The 14970-nt window shown below is 38.0% G+C and overlaps 1 protein-coding gene across 1 annotated transcript in view; it reads left to right on the top strand.

Moving 5' to 3' along the window:
* The window catches only part of LOC119786810 (calpain-5-like), a 56995-nt gene that overhangs the window by 14084 nt on the left and 27941 nt on the right, over positions 1–14970 (top strand). The window contains exon 2 of the mRNA XM_038290366.1: positions 10468–10599. Within this exon, the coding sequence (XP_038146294.1) occupies positions 10468–10599 (132 nt within the window). The remainder of the gene's footprint in view (positions 1–10467; positions 10600–14970) is intronic.

The following is a 14970-nucleotide window of genomic DNA, read 5'->3' as shown; positions in this document are numbered from 1 at the left end:
GGTTTGTGGATGGATGAAAAACTGACCTGGAGTAGTCATATTCAAAAAGTAGTGGACAAGTGTAAGAGAGTATTAAATGTTATGAGGTGTTTGGTGGGGAGAGAGTGGGGCGCTGAGAGGAAAGCGTTAAAATCAATATATACGGGTTTAATAAGATCTGTATTAGATTATGGCAGCTTGGCATTTGGATCAGCATCAGAAACACTTCTTAAAAAATTAGATATTATTCAGTTTCAAGCCTTGAGGTTGTGTACAGGAGCCATCAGAACAACTCCGATCTCAGCTTTGTTAGTTGAAATGGGGGAAATACCACTTTACCTTTGAAGATTACAGTTAAGATTATCTTACTGGAGTTATTTAAAGGGTCATTATAAAAACCATCCATGTCAAGAAATTTTAAAACCTAGTTGGGAAAAAGGGAAAAAACTTTAAAATCCTTTGGTTGGGAGATAGAAAATGATGTTAAAAATTTTCAGTTATCATCCATAAAAATGAGTGATACAGTTCCTCTGCCACTGGTTCATCCATCTCTATTTAATGAAATCATTGTTGACTTATCATTGTTGAAGAAGAGGGAAAAAGGAAAATTTTCAGAATCTTGCTCAGTCCAATCATATATAGAAAATAAATATTTTGGTTATGTTCAAGTGTATACAGATGCATCTAAAAGCCTAAGTAACAACAATGGGGTGTCATTTATCGTTCCAGAATTTAATATTAAAAAATGTAAAAGGATTTCTGATGACTTATCAGTGTTTACAGGGGAAATGATGGGAATTATTTTGGCTTTGAGTTGGATTGAAGATGTTCGTCCTTTAAGAAGTTTAATTTGCTCTGATTCAAGCTCATCGTTATATTCAATTAAAAATAATCATTCCAATAGTAGACCAGACCTTCTATTGGAGATCCAGTTAATACTTTATAGAATTCAGACCATGGGATTAATTGTCATTTTTACATGGGTTCCATCTCATATAGGAGTAATAGGAAATGAATTGGCAGACAGATATGCAAAACAAGCTTCAAAAAACAGTTGCATTGAGATAATGATTCCATTTAGTAAAGAGGAGATAAAATCTATTATAAAACAAAAGGTTAAGGAAAGATGGCAGAAGCAGTGGGAGGAGGAAAGAACTGGTAGATGGCTTTATAGCATTCAAAGGAAAGTTGGGGTAATGAGGGGAACAGGAAGAAGTAGAAAAGAAGAAAATATCATATCCAGGTTACGTTTTGGTCATACAGGCTTAAACAGTACATTATTTATAATGGGAAGACACCCATCAGGAAATTGTGAATTTTGTTTTCAAGAGGAGACAGTAGAACATGTTTTGTTGTTTTGTCCAAAGTACTCTATAAATATCGACTTCTAAAGAATAAGTTACAGTTAAAAATATCAGATATGTTGGGATATTGCTCCTCTTCTGAATATTTACGTCATTTATTAAGATTTCTTAAGAAAACTAAACTGATAGAAAGGATTTAGTTTTTTTTTTTTTTTAAGTTGCGTCCTGATCCACACTCCTTACCAGTAGGTGGCGGTAATGCACACCAATAAGTTGCTTGTCAACCGCCATTAAACAAGAAACAACAACAACGGCTCTGTTCGAAAACCTAGGACGCATCCTTAGAAGACCGGATTCGAAGGCCGATTACGTCATAGCGCGGCGCCGAGGTCTGGTCGGATTCCAAGAGTCCTCGTTATGCGGCCTTAAAATGCCTCCTTCTTTTTGCCCGATTTGAAGGACGGGTCCGATGTATCCTCGGTATTCTTGGATATCCCAGGATTCATTGCGAGACCAAGCAAGCTGTGATCAGAGGAAAGGTTACTTGGCATCGAACAGTGATGAAAATTGGAAGTTCAGTTTAATATAATACAACTCTGTTAATAGTTCCGTCTGAAATTAATGAAAATAGTTGTTTTAATGGTTACTGAGTCATATACTGTATGTTGCGGTAATGTTTGGTTTATCTAAAGGTTTTAATCTGTTACTGTGTAAATGGGTTTGGCTGTAATTTAAGGACAGATTCTAATATATTTGCAGGGTGGGGACTATAAATCTGATAGGATTTTTATCTTTTAATTGCTGTTTTGCACAATATGCTTAACTACGTATTTTTGTTGTTGAATATTAGAGATTTTGCAGATATATTTTTTTATAAATACATTGTTTAGATTTACTTCTATCTTTCTACCCCTTTTATAGAATAGAATAGAAAATCCCTTTATTGTCCCACAATGGGCAAATTTACAGCAGCAGAAAGATCATTGAAAATGGTCACAGAAATGAGGACCTTAGAAAAATTTATAAGAATAACATAATAGTGAAGAGTTAAAATATAAACAATAAAATACTGTAAAGTGCTTTAACAATATAAAACTGGGGAATAAATAACCAATATGCAGCTATGGACATTTTTACAGTAATGGATATTTGAAAATAGCAGCAGCATCAGAGATGTGCAGAATGACAGCAGCAGGTTATTTAACTGACTAAGGTTTTTTCTATCATTACATTTGATTTTATTTGTTCCTGCTCCCGCTGGTTGGAACATTTATTCCACTCTGGATTCTTGTGAGTGTAGTCTTTGTTCACTTCACAATAAAAAAGAAAGAAATAAACAGTTTTGAAAACTTCTGTATTCATTCTTTTCCTGCTTTGTGTGTCAACGTTCACGGTTGCTAAGCAACAGAGCATACGTGCTAAGCAACAGAGCATACGGCGGTAAAACCCACCGAAGGGTGGACCTGGTCGAATTTACAGCCAAAACTCTTCCGGTCTCCTTATTTTCAAGGACTTCGAAGGATCCAGTCTAGGTAGACCGCGTCCTTGGAGGACCCGTCCTAGGTTTTCGAACAGAGCCAACAACTACTACTTTGAAGAGTCACATTGATGTGTAGCCCACGTGACAAGCTGCAGCCAATTGGGTTGCTATGTTCTCTGGCGCTAACTGAAAGCAGAGAGAGTGAAGAAAATAACGAGGTTCTGCTGGTAAAGAGAGATAAGAGAAAATTGACCGTTGAAAAGACGACCTGCTGTCTGGAATATTTTTCTTTCTTTTTTTTTTTTACTGAACTCATTTGGGAGCGTTATATGTTACAGAACTGAACTTGGTGAGTTAAAAAGTGTATTTTATTTTCTGTTAAGGATTTTATTTGTAAGAAAATTTTATTTAATTGAAATGGTAAGCTAAAGTAGTGCATTTATGTTGTTTTATGTTGGAAAAAAACAACAACCTTGGAATTAACAAATGGACTGGTGTGGGTGAACCATTTTCCCCACACACAATGTTTAGCGGCCAAATCGACGTATATATTACTTTATTCAGTAGAAAGCAAAGTCAAAAGTACTTTTGTTAAGCTTTGTTGGTAATTAAACCAGGCTTTTAAGTTTCTGCCGGAGATTGGACCGGGAAAGTAGATTGCTGAGTTGGATTCCACTAGTGAGAAACAAGATGGCGAGCCGTAACCAAGGAGCCCTGTAACGGCCGTCTAGCAGGACATATACGCCCCCTGCTGGACATTTCAAATCATCCAAACTGGTATGATCTGCACATTCATTTCCTGCTATAAAAAGCAGTGGATTCAGAGAAACAGGGTTAACCCTTCAGGATCAACAGATAGAAAGGACATTGATTGAAGCACAAGTTATCCAATCTTTTGCTGGATTGTTTCTGTTGTGTTTTATTGATTTTCTTTTTTTTTTAACCATTTTCAGTATTCATTGTTAATGTGTGGAATCTAAATTGGCTGTTTGGTTATAGTAGAAACAAGAAATAGTTAAAACAGGAAATGAAAACCCCCTAACTTCATAAAAATAACTCTAAATAACTCAAATTAATCAAAAAAATATTAAATTCGAACAAACTATAAATTAAATAGTTTCATTGTATCAATCTTGAACTTAAATAGAACTATAACGTAGGTTTTTAATAAATAGTATCCTTTAATACCTAAAATTAGGTGTAAATGTCAAAAAGGGGTCAAACCAAATATTCCGAAAGAAATAGCGAAACTATTTCGGATTGAATTTTGTGTAATTGTATGAATATTGTTTGTTTTAAAATAATAAGCCGACAGTTTAAACATATTTTCTGGTCTGTGTTCGTTAATACACTGACACATTTCTCTACTTTTATAGCCGAACCTAGCACTGCTCTTATTATCTGTTCTATTAACTGTAAACTCATCATTAGTGTTACACAGACAGCCCTTATGTTTAAAGCACGAAAAGGCAAATTTCTTAACCTGTTTGCATCTCTATGAAAAGGGCCCTCTAAGGGCTCCTGCACTGCTTGATTTATTCATTAATGAACCGTTCACTCCAGAACATAGTTCTGCAGAATATAGGATGATAATGGCCTCTACAGTGCAAATGAAAAGCTCTCAATTATTGCGCATTGCTACTTGAATGATGATGCATAGCTCTTTTGCAAATACTGGCAGAGAGGGAGAAGAAGAAACCATCATGCACAAAGACCCGTTTTTATCTTTTATCACTGAAAATTACTTTTGGCTTATTTAAAAGCAGTTTAATTAGCAACTTTTATGTGCGTAGGCAGCGTTGTTGTTGGCTCTTTGTGAGTCTCCACAGGGTTTTCACTTTTAGTTTCATTTTTTTCACATAGGTGGATATCGAAGAGCAGTGGTGCTCCACTTGGTGCTCCAGTCAGAGGTCCTGTAGGTCCGAGCATGAACAGTGTCCGTGTTATCCATGCACAATTTTCAGATCTGTTTCCTTTGCTTTTGCTCTAGATTGCTGTTTAGGATGAGCGATTGTGTAAAGATGATGTAGCTTTCATTTGTAATTGACATGACTGTCAGGCTCAGAACAAGAGGTACCAGTTTTCGAGGCAATTTAGGTTTCTCCAAGTATTTATTTAAGATAGAACTGCAGAGAACGACGTCGGCATCTAAGGCAGGAACCTCTAGTCTTAAACTTTAGTCCATCCCCAGAGGATGAGGTTGGTTCCAGCAGGCGCCCAGAGAAAAGGTAGGAGATCAGAACCGAGCAGATGAAGGAAGGCAGGATAATACAGCGGGTGAAGCCAAAGCGGGTGTCGAAGAAGTGCTCAAGAGTCAGAGTCCTGGGGAATCCAGTGTCAGGAATGAGTTTCAGGTACGGTGCACAGGCAGAATCCAGCAGGAGTCTGAGGACAGGTCAGGCAAACGGATCAGAAACAGGCAGGCTCAGAGGTCAAGAGGCAGAACGGATCAGGATCGGACAGTCTGGAATACTTGGATACGCTAGAGAATAGGGATGGAACGGTTTATGAAAATCGTCCGAACCGTTCGGTTTGACTGTCTCGGTTCGGTTCGCGTGTGTTGCGTTCAGTTCATGCGCTGCTCCTTTTTCTCATAGGCAAAGTGTTTACACTCCAGAGCAGAAGGTGGCGGTATTGCGACCAAAGCCAACCACCAGTAGTAAACAAGAAGAAGAAGCGAAGCAGCGTAGCCGGCTGTAGCAGGAAAAAAATAAGTTGTTGTGGAGAATTGTGTGGGTATGGCGAGTGGGAAAGAACAGGAGTTGGAAGACGCGCCAGCAGCACTTTATAGGTCTGCTGTATGGGACCACTTTGCATTTAGAGTGACCTACGATGACGGCGGAAAGAAAGTTGTGGATAAAAACAGTGTGCAAGCATTGTGCAACACCTTTTGTTTATGCTAATAGCGACACAACCAATATGTCATGCTAACATTCAACATATACCGAACCGAATACTGTGACCTCAAAACCGTGAACCGAACTGAACCGTGGATTTTGTGAACCGTTCCACCCCTACTAGAGAACTCTCAACACAGGCACAAGTAATCTGGCAGTGATGACTGGCTGAAGGCTGGTTAAATAGAGACCTGAGCAGGTGGAATGGTAATGGGAACTAAGCAGAGATAAGCAGGTGAATGAAATGAGTAATCAGGCAGGTCATCAGCGCCAAGATCTTTACACAAGCTGTAAGATTTCTCTGGCCTTGTCAAAATGTAACTCAGGAGCTAACTCAAGACGCATAAATGCAAAAAGATGTTCCAACTGGTTGGGCCCTCTTCAGTTAAGCAACACAAAATCGGACTCAGTGCCAATAGATGGCGCTGGTTGGACTCGTCAATCTGGAAGGAGAAGAAGAACTCCCTTGTTTGCACATACACAGTGCTTGAGGTTCTGGTAAATTCTAGGGATGCACGATATTGGGATTTTGGCCGATATCCGATATGCCGATATTTTAAAACTCATGTAGCCGATAACCGATATCGATACTGGTGTTAAAGCTGGACAAAAATAAGTAGTCATTGAAAATAGCAGTTTTGTTATCCATTTCTGACACTTTGAAAAATAATATACTCAAATATATTTTCATATGCTGATATCAATTTGATTTTTAAAAACGCGGTATCGATCTATTTTACTTTTTAAAATCTCGTGAAATTTTATCGTTCTGTTACAAACTCTTCTGATATTTTGCAAATTCTTGTGAGATTTTGTTAGTAAAATAGATCGATACCGCGTCAATATATCAACATATAAAAATATGGCAACATTTCGTGAATTTTCGGGGGATTTCGTAGCATAACGATGACATATAGAAATATTTTATTAGTAAAAGAGATTGATATGGTGTTTTTAAATGGCAATATATCAGCATATGAAGATATTGGGATATTTTAATGTATCAATATTTTGTCCCTCATCTTTAGAAGTTTTTAAGTCTGTAAAAAAGAAGTTTTTGAGGAAGAAGAAAAAAAGAAGTAGTTTTTTTTTTTTTTTGAATTTGGAAACTCAGAAGCTGATGAAATATCGGGTTAAATATCGGTGGGGTGGCCGATATCCAATATTCAGTTTTAAGGCAGATACCGATAGGGGGCCGATTATATCGTGCATCCCTAGTAAATTGGCTCGTTTCCCGACCTTATGATTACTGATCGGGAGGTGGTGGTGAGAGGCGGATCGCGTCTCGTTACTCCCTGTATACAGGTGCTGGTCATAAAATTAGAATATCATGAAAAAGTAGATTGATTTCAGTAATTCCATTTAAAAAGTGAAACTTGTATATTATATTCATACATTACATACAAACTCATATATTTCAGATGTTTATTTTGTTTAATTTTGATGATTACAAATGACAACAAATGAAAATCTCAAATTCATCATATCAGAAAATTAGAATATTACTGAAGACCAATAAAAACAAAGGATTTATAGAAATGTTGGCCAACAGAAAAGTATGAACATGAAAAGTATGAGCATGTACAGCACTCAGTATTTAGTTGGGCCTCCTTTGGCCTGTATTACTGCAGCAATGCGGCGTGGCATGGAGTCGATCAGTCTGTGGCACTGCTCAGGTGTTATGATAGCCCAGGTTGCTCTAATAGTGGCTTTTAGCTCTTCTGAATGGTTGGGTCTGGTGTATTGCATCTTCTTCTTCACAATACCCCATAGATTTTCTATTGGGTTAAGGTCAGGAGAGTTTGCTGGCCAATTAAGAACAGGGATACCATGGTCCTTCAACCAGGTACTGGTAGCTTTGGCACTGTGTGCAGGTGCCAAGTCCTGTTGGAAAATGAAATCTGCATCTCCAAAAAGTTGGTCAGCTGCAGGAAGCATGAAGTGCTCTAAAACTTCCTGGTATGTGGCTGCGTTGACCCTGGACCTCAGAAAACACAATGGACCAACACCAGCAGATGACATGGCACCCCAAACCATCACTGACTGTGGAAACTTTACACTGGACTTCAAGCAACGTGGATGAAGTGCCTCTCTTCTTTTCCTCCAGACTCTGGGACCTTGATTTCCAAAGGAAATGCAAAATTTACTTTCATCAGAGAACATGACTTTGGACCACTCACCAGCAGTCCAGTCCTGTTTCTCTTTAGCCCAGGCAAGACGCTTCTGACGCTGTCTGTGGTTCAAGAGTGGCTTGACACAAGGAATGCGACAGCAGAAACCCATGTCTTTCATACGTCTGTGTGTGGTGGTTCTTGAAGCACTCACTCCAGCTGCAGTCCACTCTTTGTGAATCTCCCCCACATTTTTGAAGGGGTTTTGTTTCACAATCCTCTCCAGGGTGCGGTTATCTCTCTTGCTTGTACACTTTTTTCGACCACATCTTTTCCTTCCCTTCGCCTCTCTATTAATGTGCTTGGACACTGAGCTCTGTGAACAGCCAGCCTCTTTAGCGATGACCTTTTGTGTCTTGCCCTCCTTGTGCAAGGTGTCGATGGTCGTCTTTTGGACAACTGTCAAGTCAGCAGTCTTCCCCATGATTGTGTAGCCTATAGAACTAGACTGAAAGACCATTTAAAGGCTTTTGCAGGTGGTTTGAGTTAATTAGCTGATTAGAGTGTGGCACCAGGGGCCATCAATTTTGAACCTTTTCACAATATTCTAATTTTCTGATATGATGAATTTGAGATTTTCATTTGTTGTCATTTGTAATCATCAAAATTAAACAAAATAAAAATCTGAAATATATGAGTTTGTATGTAATGTATGAATATAATATACAAGTTTCACTTTTTAAATGGAATTACTGAAATCAATCTACTTTTTCATGATATTCTAATTTTATGACCAGCACCTGTAGTACACGTCACGACGCAAGATTCACAATCAGGCTGAAACTCGGCCTGATGGAAAAAATTCTCAAAGGACGGAGAATCAGCCCCAAAAGGGCAAAAAATCGTACAGTGAATGCCCGTCTTAACAGCGTGACCGAGGTTTATAAAGCTTCATCTTAATGAATCACAGTACTACGTTTAGCAAAAACCAAAGATTGCATACAATCAGAGATGTATGATAATGAAGGAGTCATGAAATTGGCTTATTTTACAGCAACGAGACAAAACAGCAACTGAAAACTGCTGCTGTAAATCCTGACAGAGCGTTAATAAGGAGGAAACATCACATCCGATTTCCATGAGCTCAAAACCTCCGGCACTCATTACCAACAAAGGGTTTTCAATAAAGTATTAGAAACAACCATTTTAGTTACGATTATTTAATTTATTCAGTTACTTTTTTAGCCCCTCAAATGAAGGTAATGTTTAAAAAAAAAAAAAACGTTTTATGCATTCATCAAGTTCAACCTAGAGAATTAAAACTAAAAGTCTGTGGCTCTGAATTTTCTTCATCATTTATGATGATGAATGAATTCATATATACATAATATATAAGTAGGTGGTTAGATGGTTAAATATCTGTTGGAGAATTCATGCTTTGTTGTTTCATATGATTTGCATTATAATTATGTGAAAAAGGGGCGAGAAGAGCTGGGAGTTTGTACAACTGATAGAGGCCACCGATGGTTCACTTCCTGTAGTAGCTACTCAGCCCACACATTATCACAGGAACCACAGGGAGTCTGTGTGTGTTTGTGGATCTGTAGCGTATTTCTTCTGTTCTCATTATTTGTGGGTAGGTTGAAGAGTCCAGGAGCTTACTGGGAGCATTTTCAGAGCTCTCAGTTTTTGCATATTGCAGCTGAAAAATGGACAGGAAATGTGATTTCTCAAATGCAAAGTCGAGCTCTCACTCCCCTGTAAAAGATCAGTAGTGAGATTGGACGGTGCACAAGGACAGATGGCCTTTCTCTGATTTATCAACTGGCCTCAATAATCTATTTATATGCTTTTATGATTGCTTTTCTGATCAAACAAACATGTTGGCAATAACTTGTAATAAAAGTATTCCTTCAACCCCTTCCTTGTGCTGTCAGACTTTTACTTTACTGGGATTTTTTATTTTATTCTATAAAATCAGTTGAGAAAATGTCAGTCATCATACTTTTCTCAATTAATCTCATATACATATAGATTTTACACATTATAATGTCCGAAATTACCCTTCTTCAGTGGCTTATATATATGTATATGTACACTACCGTTCAAAAGTTTGGGGTCACGTTGAAATGTCCTTATTTTTGAAGGAAAAGCACTGTACTTTTCAATGAAGATAACTTTAAACTAGTCTTAACTTTAAAGAAATACACTTTATACATTGCTAATGTGGTAAATGACTATTCTAGCTGCAAATGTCTGGTTTTTGGGGCAATATCTACATAGGTGTATAGAGGCCCATTTCCAGCAACTATCTCTCCAGTGTTCTAATTGTACAATGTGTTTGCTCATTGAATAAAAAACAGCAGAAACAGGCTCTAACCAGAGTAGAAAAAGAAGTGGGAGGCCGCGTTGCACAACTGAGCAAGAAGATTAGAGTCTCTAGTTTGAGAAACAGACGCCTCACAGGTCCCCAACTGGCATCTTCATTAAGTAGTTCCTGCAGTAGCCTGTTTGTGCTGTCCTCTGAAGGGAGTATTTATATTTGAATATTTATACACCAGCTTATTGATTTCTTGGATTGTGACACTTTTGACCCTGCATATTAATCAGTCCAGCTTATATCATTTTAAGTTGTTAATAAAATGGATCCAGAAATGGTTTAAGGTTTTTCAAGGTCTGCTGTTGTCTGTGTTCAGGAGCTGTGTGAGGACCCTCACCTGTTTGTAGATGGCATCAGTGCACACGACCTGCATCAGGGACAGTTGGGCAACTGTTGGTTTGTTGCAGCTTGTTCCAGCCTGGCATCCAGAGAATCTTTGTGGCAAAAAGTAAGTATATCTGCCTGTGGGCTGTACTTCCTTACTTTTGTGTTTGTGTATAGATATACAATCTTTTTTATGCATCTTAAATGTGTGTTCTTATGTATGCAGATAAAGTCAAATAATAAAGGCAAATAATTTCATTATACAGTATTTTGCAGCCAAGGAGTGTAAGTTATTTTTCCTTTTGGAATTGTCTCTATTGACAGTTTTTCAGGGTTTCTTAAAACACGGTTCATCCATTTTTGCACTGCTTCACCATTTTTATGTCTTGTTCTTGTGCTTCGCTATAACAGAGTATTTTGTTGTGCAACTTAAAAAATGAACATATTACCAGCTGTTTTCCATCCGTTTAAAATTCAAACGGATGGAAAACGGCTGGTACAAAAACTGTTATGAAGTCCATAAAAGCAAACATTTAAAGTTGAAATGTTTGCTTTTACGTACTTCATAACAGTTTGTCCTTTTTTAGGTTGCTGGTGGGTTACAAGTATAAGTTTAGTTCTTTGGTAAATTGTTTTTTCAGCAAAACACTTTTTAATTTAGAGACATATCTACACCCCTTTAATTGATGAAGTTCCCTCACAAGCAAAACCAGACCTCAGTGAGCTGCCATGTCCAGAAGGAAACATGTAGGAAAAACCTGCCAACAAGTCAAAAAGAAACTCTGAAAGTCAATAATAGAGCAGAAGAATCGACATTTAAAAGAATTATCTGCCAGTTTAGCTGCTTGGATGTAAGGGCCCTGTCACACCTTCCCGATTTACCCAGTGTATGCCCGATGTCTCAGAATCTCCTAAAATGCTGGCATGCGTTGAACTTTCTTTGTATTTTCTGAAATTAGGGGCATATACATAGAGTATTCGCAAGTCCAGAACTTATGTCAGAAGACAGCCTAACCGCTGCTGGAGGTTTATTCTTGTTAAAAGGGAGTTTTTCCTCTCCACTGTCGCTACAAGCATGCTTACTGGGAGGGATTGCTTCAAGTCAATGAGTCGATGCAATCAACAGTTTTTTCTTAGATAGAAAACTTTGAATAAATTTGACTGGATGATCTGGTGAACTGGAAAGTGCTTTGAGATGACTTGTGTTGTGAATTAGCACTATAGAAATAAACTGAATTGTATTGAATTGAACTAATGCATCATGCACGGCAGTGTAATGCCAATGAAATGATGCTTGTGCATCATTTCATTGGCATTATGAAGCATCAGTTAAAGCTGCTCCCCTAAGGTGCATCGCTGCTCCTGGAGGCGCCTGGTCTGCATAGAAAGATTTCTTTGATTGCAGTATTAACGTAGCTGCTGTTTAATTATGTCACTTATGCCCCACATATGAGCATACGCTGAGATATGTTGGGAAATTTTGAGGATGCTCAAAATTTCTCGATGTACTTGTCGTATATTGACGTGTACCAGCGTACTTCAGCATGCTCATAATTTATACAAAACGTACCCATAACTTATCCAACGTATGCCAGCGTTTTTGCCAGATTTTCCGTATGCCAAGCATACGCTGGTCTAAATCGTCAAGGTGTGACATGAGCTTAAAGTATATAAAAATGATATAAGTCTGTTTTTGTTCATTTGTTTACAAACAGAAAAAGTTTTCTAATCACCAACAATACATAGACTCAACACGTTTAAAAAACAAACACTGCTAAAGTGCAGTATTAATTATCCAATGATGAACGTTTATGTCCATTAGTGACCATTATTTGAAGATGCAAAGATCCGAGCATTAATGCGCCTCCCTGGTTTCAGGGTCTCTGAGGACAAACTGGAAGCACTCAGTCTAAATGAGCGTCAGATAAATGTGGTTTTTCATCAGGGTGTAACCTGAAGAGGAGTGTTTACTCTGATCTGACCAGCCGTCAGTGCAAATGGATGTAAGGATTGAGGAGGAACAAAGATGCATTTTGCAGATGGATGGATGGAAACCCTGCGTAGCTCTGATTTGGATGCAGACACATCAGCATATGTTAGCTCTACCACAGGTAACGCCTAATCCTTAAAGGGAAAGTCTGGTTAACAAATAACCAATTGATCATTATTTATACCTAAAACTAATATGTTTGCGGTGATTTAATGAATTTAGCGTCATGAAGTGAAAAAATTAAAACAATTTTTGCTGTGATCACCGAGTCTGGGAGCTAGGGGTGTAAATCACATCCATCATGGCGATTCGATTCAGTATCGATTTCCTGACCCAATGATTCGATTATTTTCGATACTCAAGAATACACCACGATTCGATTCGATTTGATTAATCGGTTAATTTTTTATTTTTTACACCTTACAGGCTAAACAATGTTTCAAATTTGAAATAAATCAATGAAAGCTGTAATATCGTTATGCATTTTTTTTTTTTTTTTTTTTGAGAAACAAGAGCAAATAACAGAAGTAGAAAAGTTACATCAGAAAATACTGCAATAAATCAGTGCAATGAGTTCAATGCAATACCTCGGCTCCAGACGTCCCGCCCCCTCCACAGACGCTCCGCTGCTCCTCTCCCAGATTGTAGCTGACCGCAGACAGGAGGCCGGCTTGTTTTGTTTTTATGACCGAAATTGAAGAAAACAACTTGTGAAGTTTGACCCGCTACAAGAGCGAGGTGCACAAGAACGCTGGGAACCTTTTTCCACCTGGATCTCCGCTCTTTTTGGCCTTCATGTCCCTCCGTCGTCGGACTAAACTCGCCCCCACTTCCTCACCGCCTCGGCCGTATCTAGACCCACAGCGTGTAGCTCAGACCACGCTTCAATATTGAGCATAATTTAAAAATGTCTGTGTCAAGCTCACTGCAACACACTGCTGTAAGAGTATAACCAGGAAGCGAGGTAGGAGAGCAAAATAGGTTTAGCGGCACCGCAGCACGGGAGGGAGAATTACACCCAGGAGCAAATGGATAAAAATAACCGGAGGAGAAAAAAAAAAAAAACATGAATTGATACTCTTGCGGACGTATTGGATCATCGGCTGATGGATCAATGTATCGATACAAAACAATTATTATTTACACCCCTACTGGGAGCGGCCATTTTTGCCCAAATATAGTAGCCCCTCCCTCCTGCCATCTTCCAGCAGTGACGTCACGGTGTGGTAAGCCTAGCGTCATTCTCCCCGCTTTACAAGCTAAATCAATGGGAACTACTAGACACATCTGCAATCAACAACAATTATTGAAGATTTCCAGAGGACTTCACCATTGAAATTCACCAGAGCTATAGTGAAACTGACAATGCCCACGTGCATGGCAGCTGGATGCTGGAATACATCGGGTAAAAGTGAAAAAAAAGAGTTATTTCACCTTTCTGATTCCTGATCCTCCACGGACGGGTTGGTCGTTGGATCGCCAACTTGAAGAGGGAGGATTTGCCATCGAACTTCTGGCCAGAGAAAAAACCCGTAATATGTAGCCAACATTTGGAAGAAGAATGTTTTCCAGATGACTTGGATAATAGCGCGTTGTGACAAACACCAGATACAGCACTGGGACTTGATCAACAGCCGATACCGCACCGTGACGTCACAAACCAGTAGGTGGCAGTAGTGTTCTTTGACAAACATGGATGCCTCCAGTAAAGCACATTCACATGAAAATTACTCTGAATTAAAAACACTTATTTATTGAACAGTATGTAATAATCTCATATTTAAAGTACTTTCAGAAGTTTGTATTCTGAATATGACCGGACTTTTCCTTTAAGCTAATTTTGGTTTTATAATGAAGAAGCAAACAGGTGGATGAGGACATTTAAGACATTTAAGCGGTCAACTTAAATGAGGAGAATTATTCTGCCCTTGTGAAGAAACAGAAAAATACTAGAGAAACGGTTTCCCACCTTTAAACCTCAAAACATCTATTTCTCTACGGACTTGTTAATATTAGCTGGGCAGCATTATATGGAGGCTGAAAATGGATAAATACTGAACATAAACAATAAAAGATTCTAAAAACAGTGAAATCGTTTTACAATAATTTAACATAGAGGCATCTCCGTTACACAAACAGCACAAGAACAAGAAAAGAACAAATATTTCCGTTTTTAGATGTTTTAATGGCAGTTATAAAATACAATTATACAATAAGAAACACAATAACAATATATTTATTATGATAAATAGTATTGCATGTTATCATTAACAAACTACCATGTTATTTTTATGCTGTCTTAATACATATATCAGTACATTTATATGAAAATAATAATATTGTTAGTGGTATTAGCATTAGTTTTGCATTATTAATGTGAAAAGTATTTGCAGTAGTGCTGTTACTGTTATCTTACCTTTAAAATATAAATTGTAGGACTTATTTTATGATTAGATGATTATTGAAAACATGTTTAACTTAACAGAAAATTAATAAGATCTTATC

This window comes from Cyprinodon tularosa, unplaced genomic scaffold, assembly GCF_016077235.1.
Source record: "Cyprinodon tularosa strain WSP-4 unplaced genomic scaffold, ASM1607723v1 ctg28, whole genome shotgun sequence".
Lineage (NCBI taxonomy): Eukaryota > Metazoa > Chordata > Actinopteri > Cyprinodontiformes > Cyprinodontidae > Cyprinodon > Cyprinodon tularosa.
Note: the sequence above shows the minus strand (reverse complement) of the source record. Positions and strands in the feature narration are given on the sequence as shown.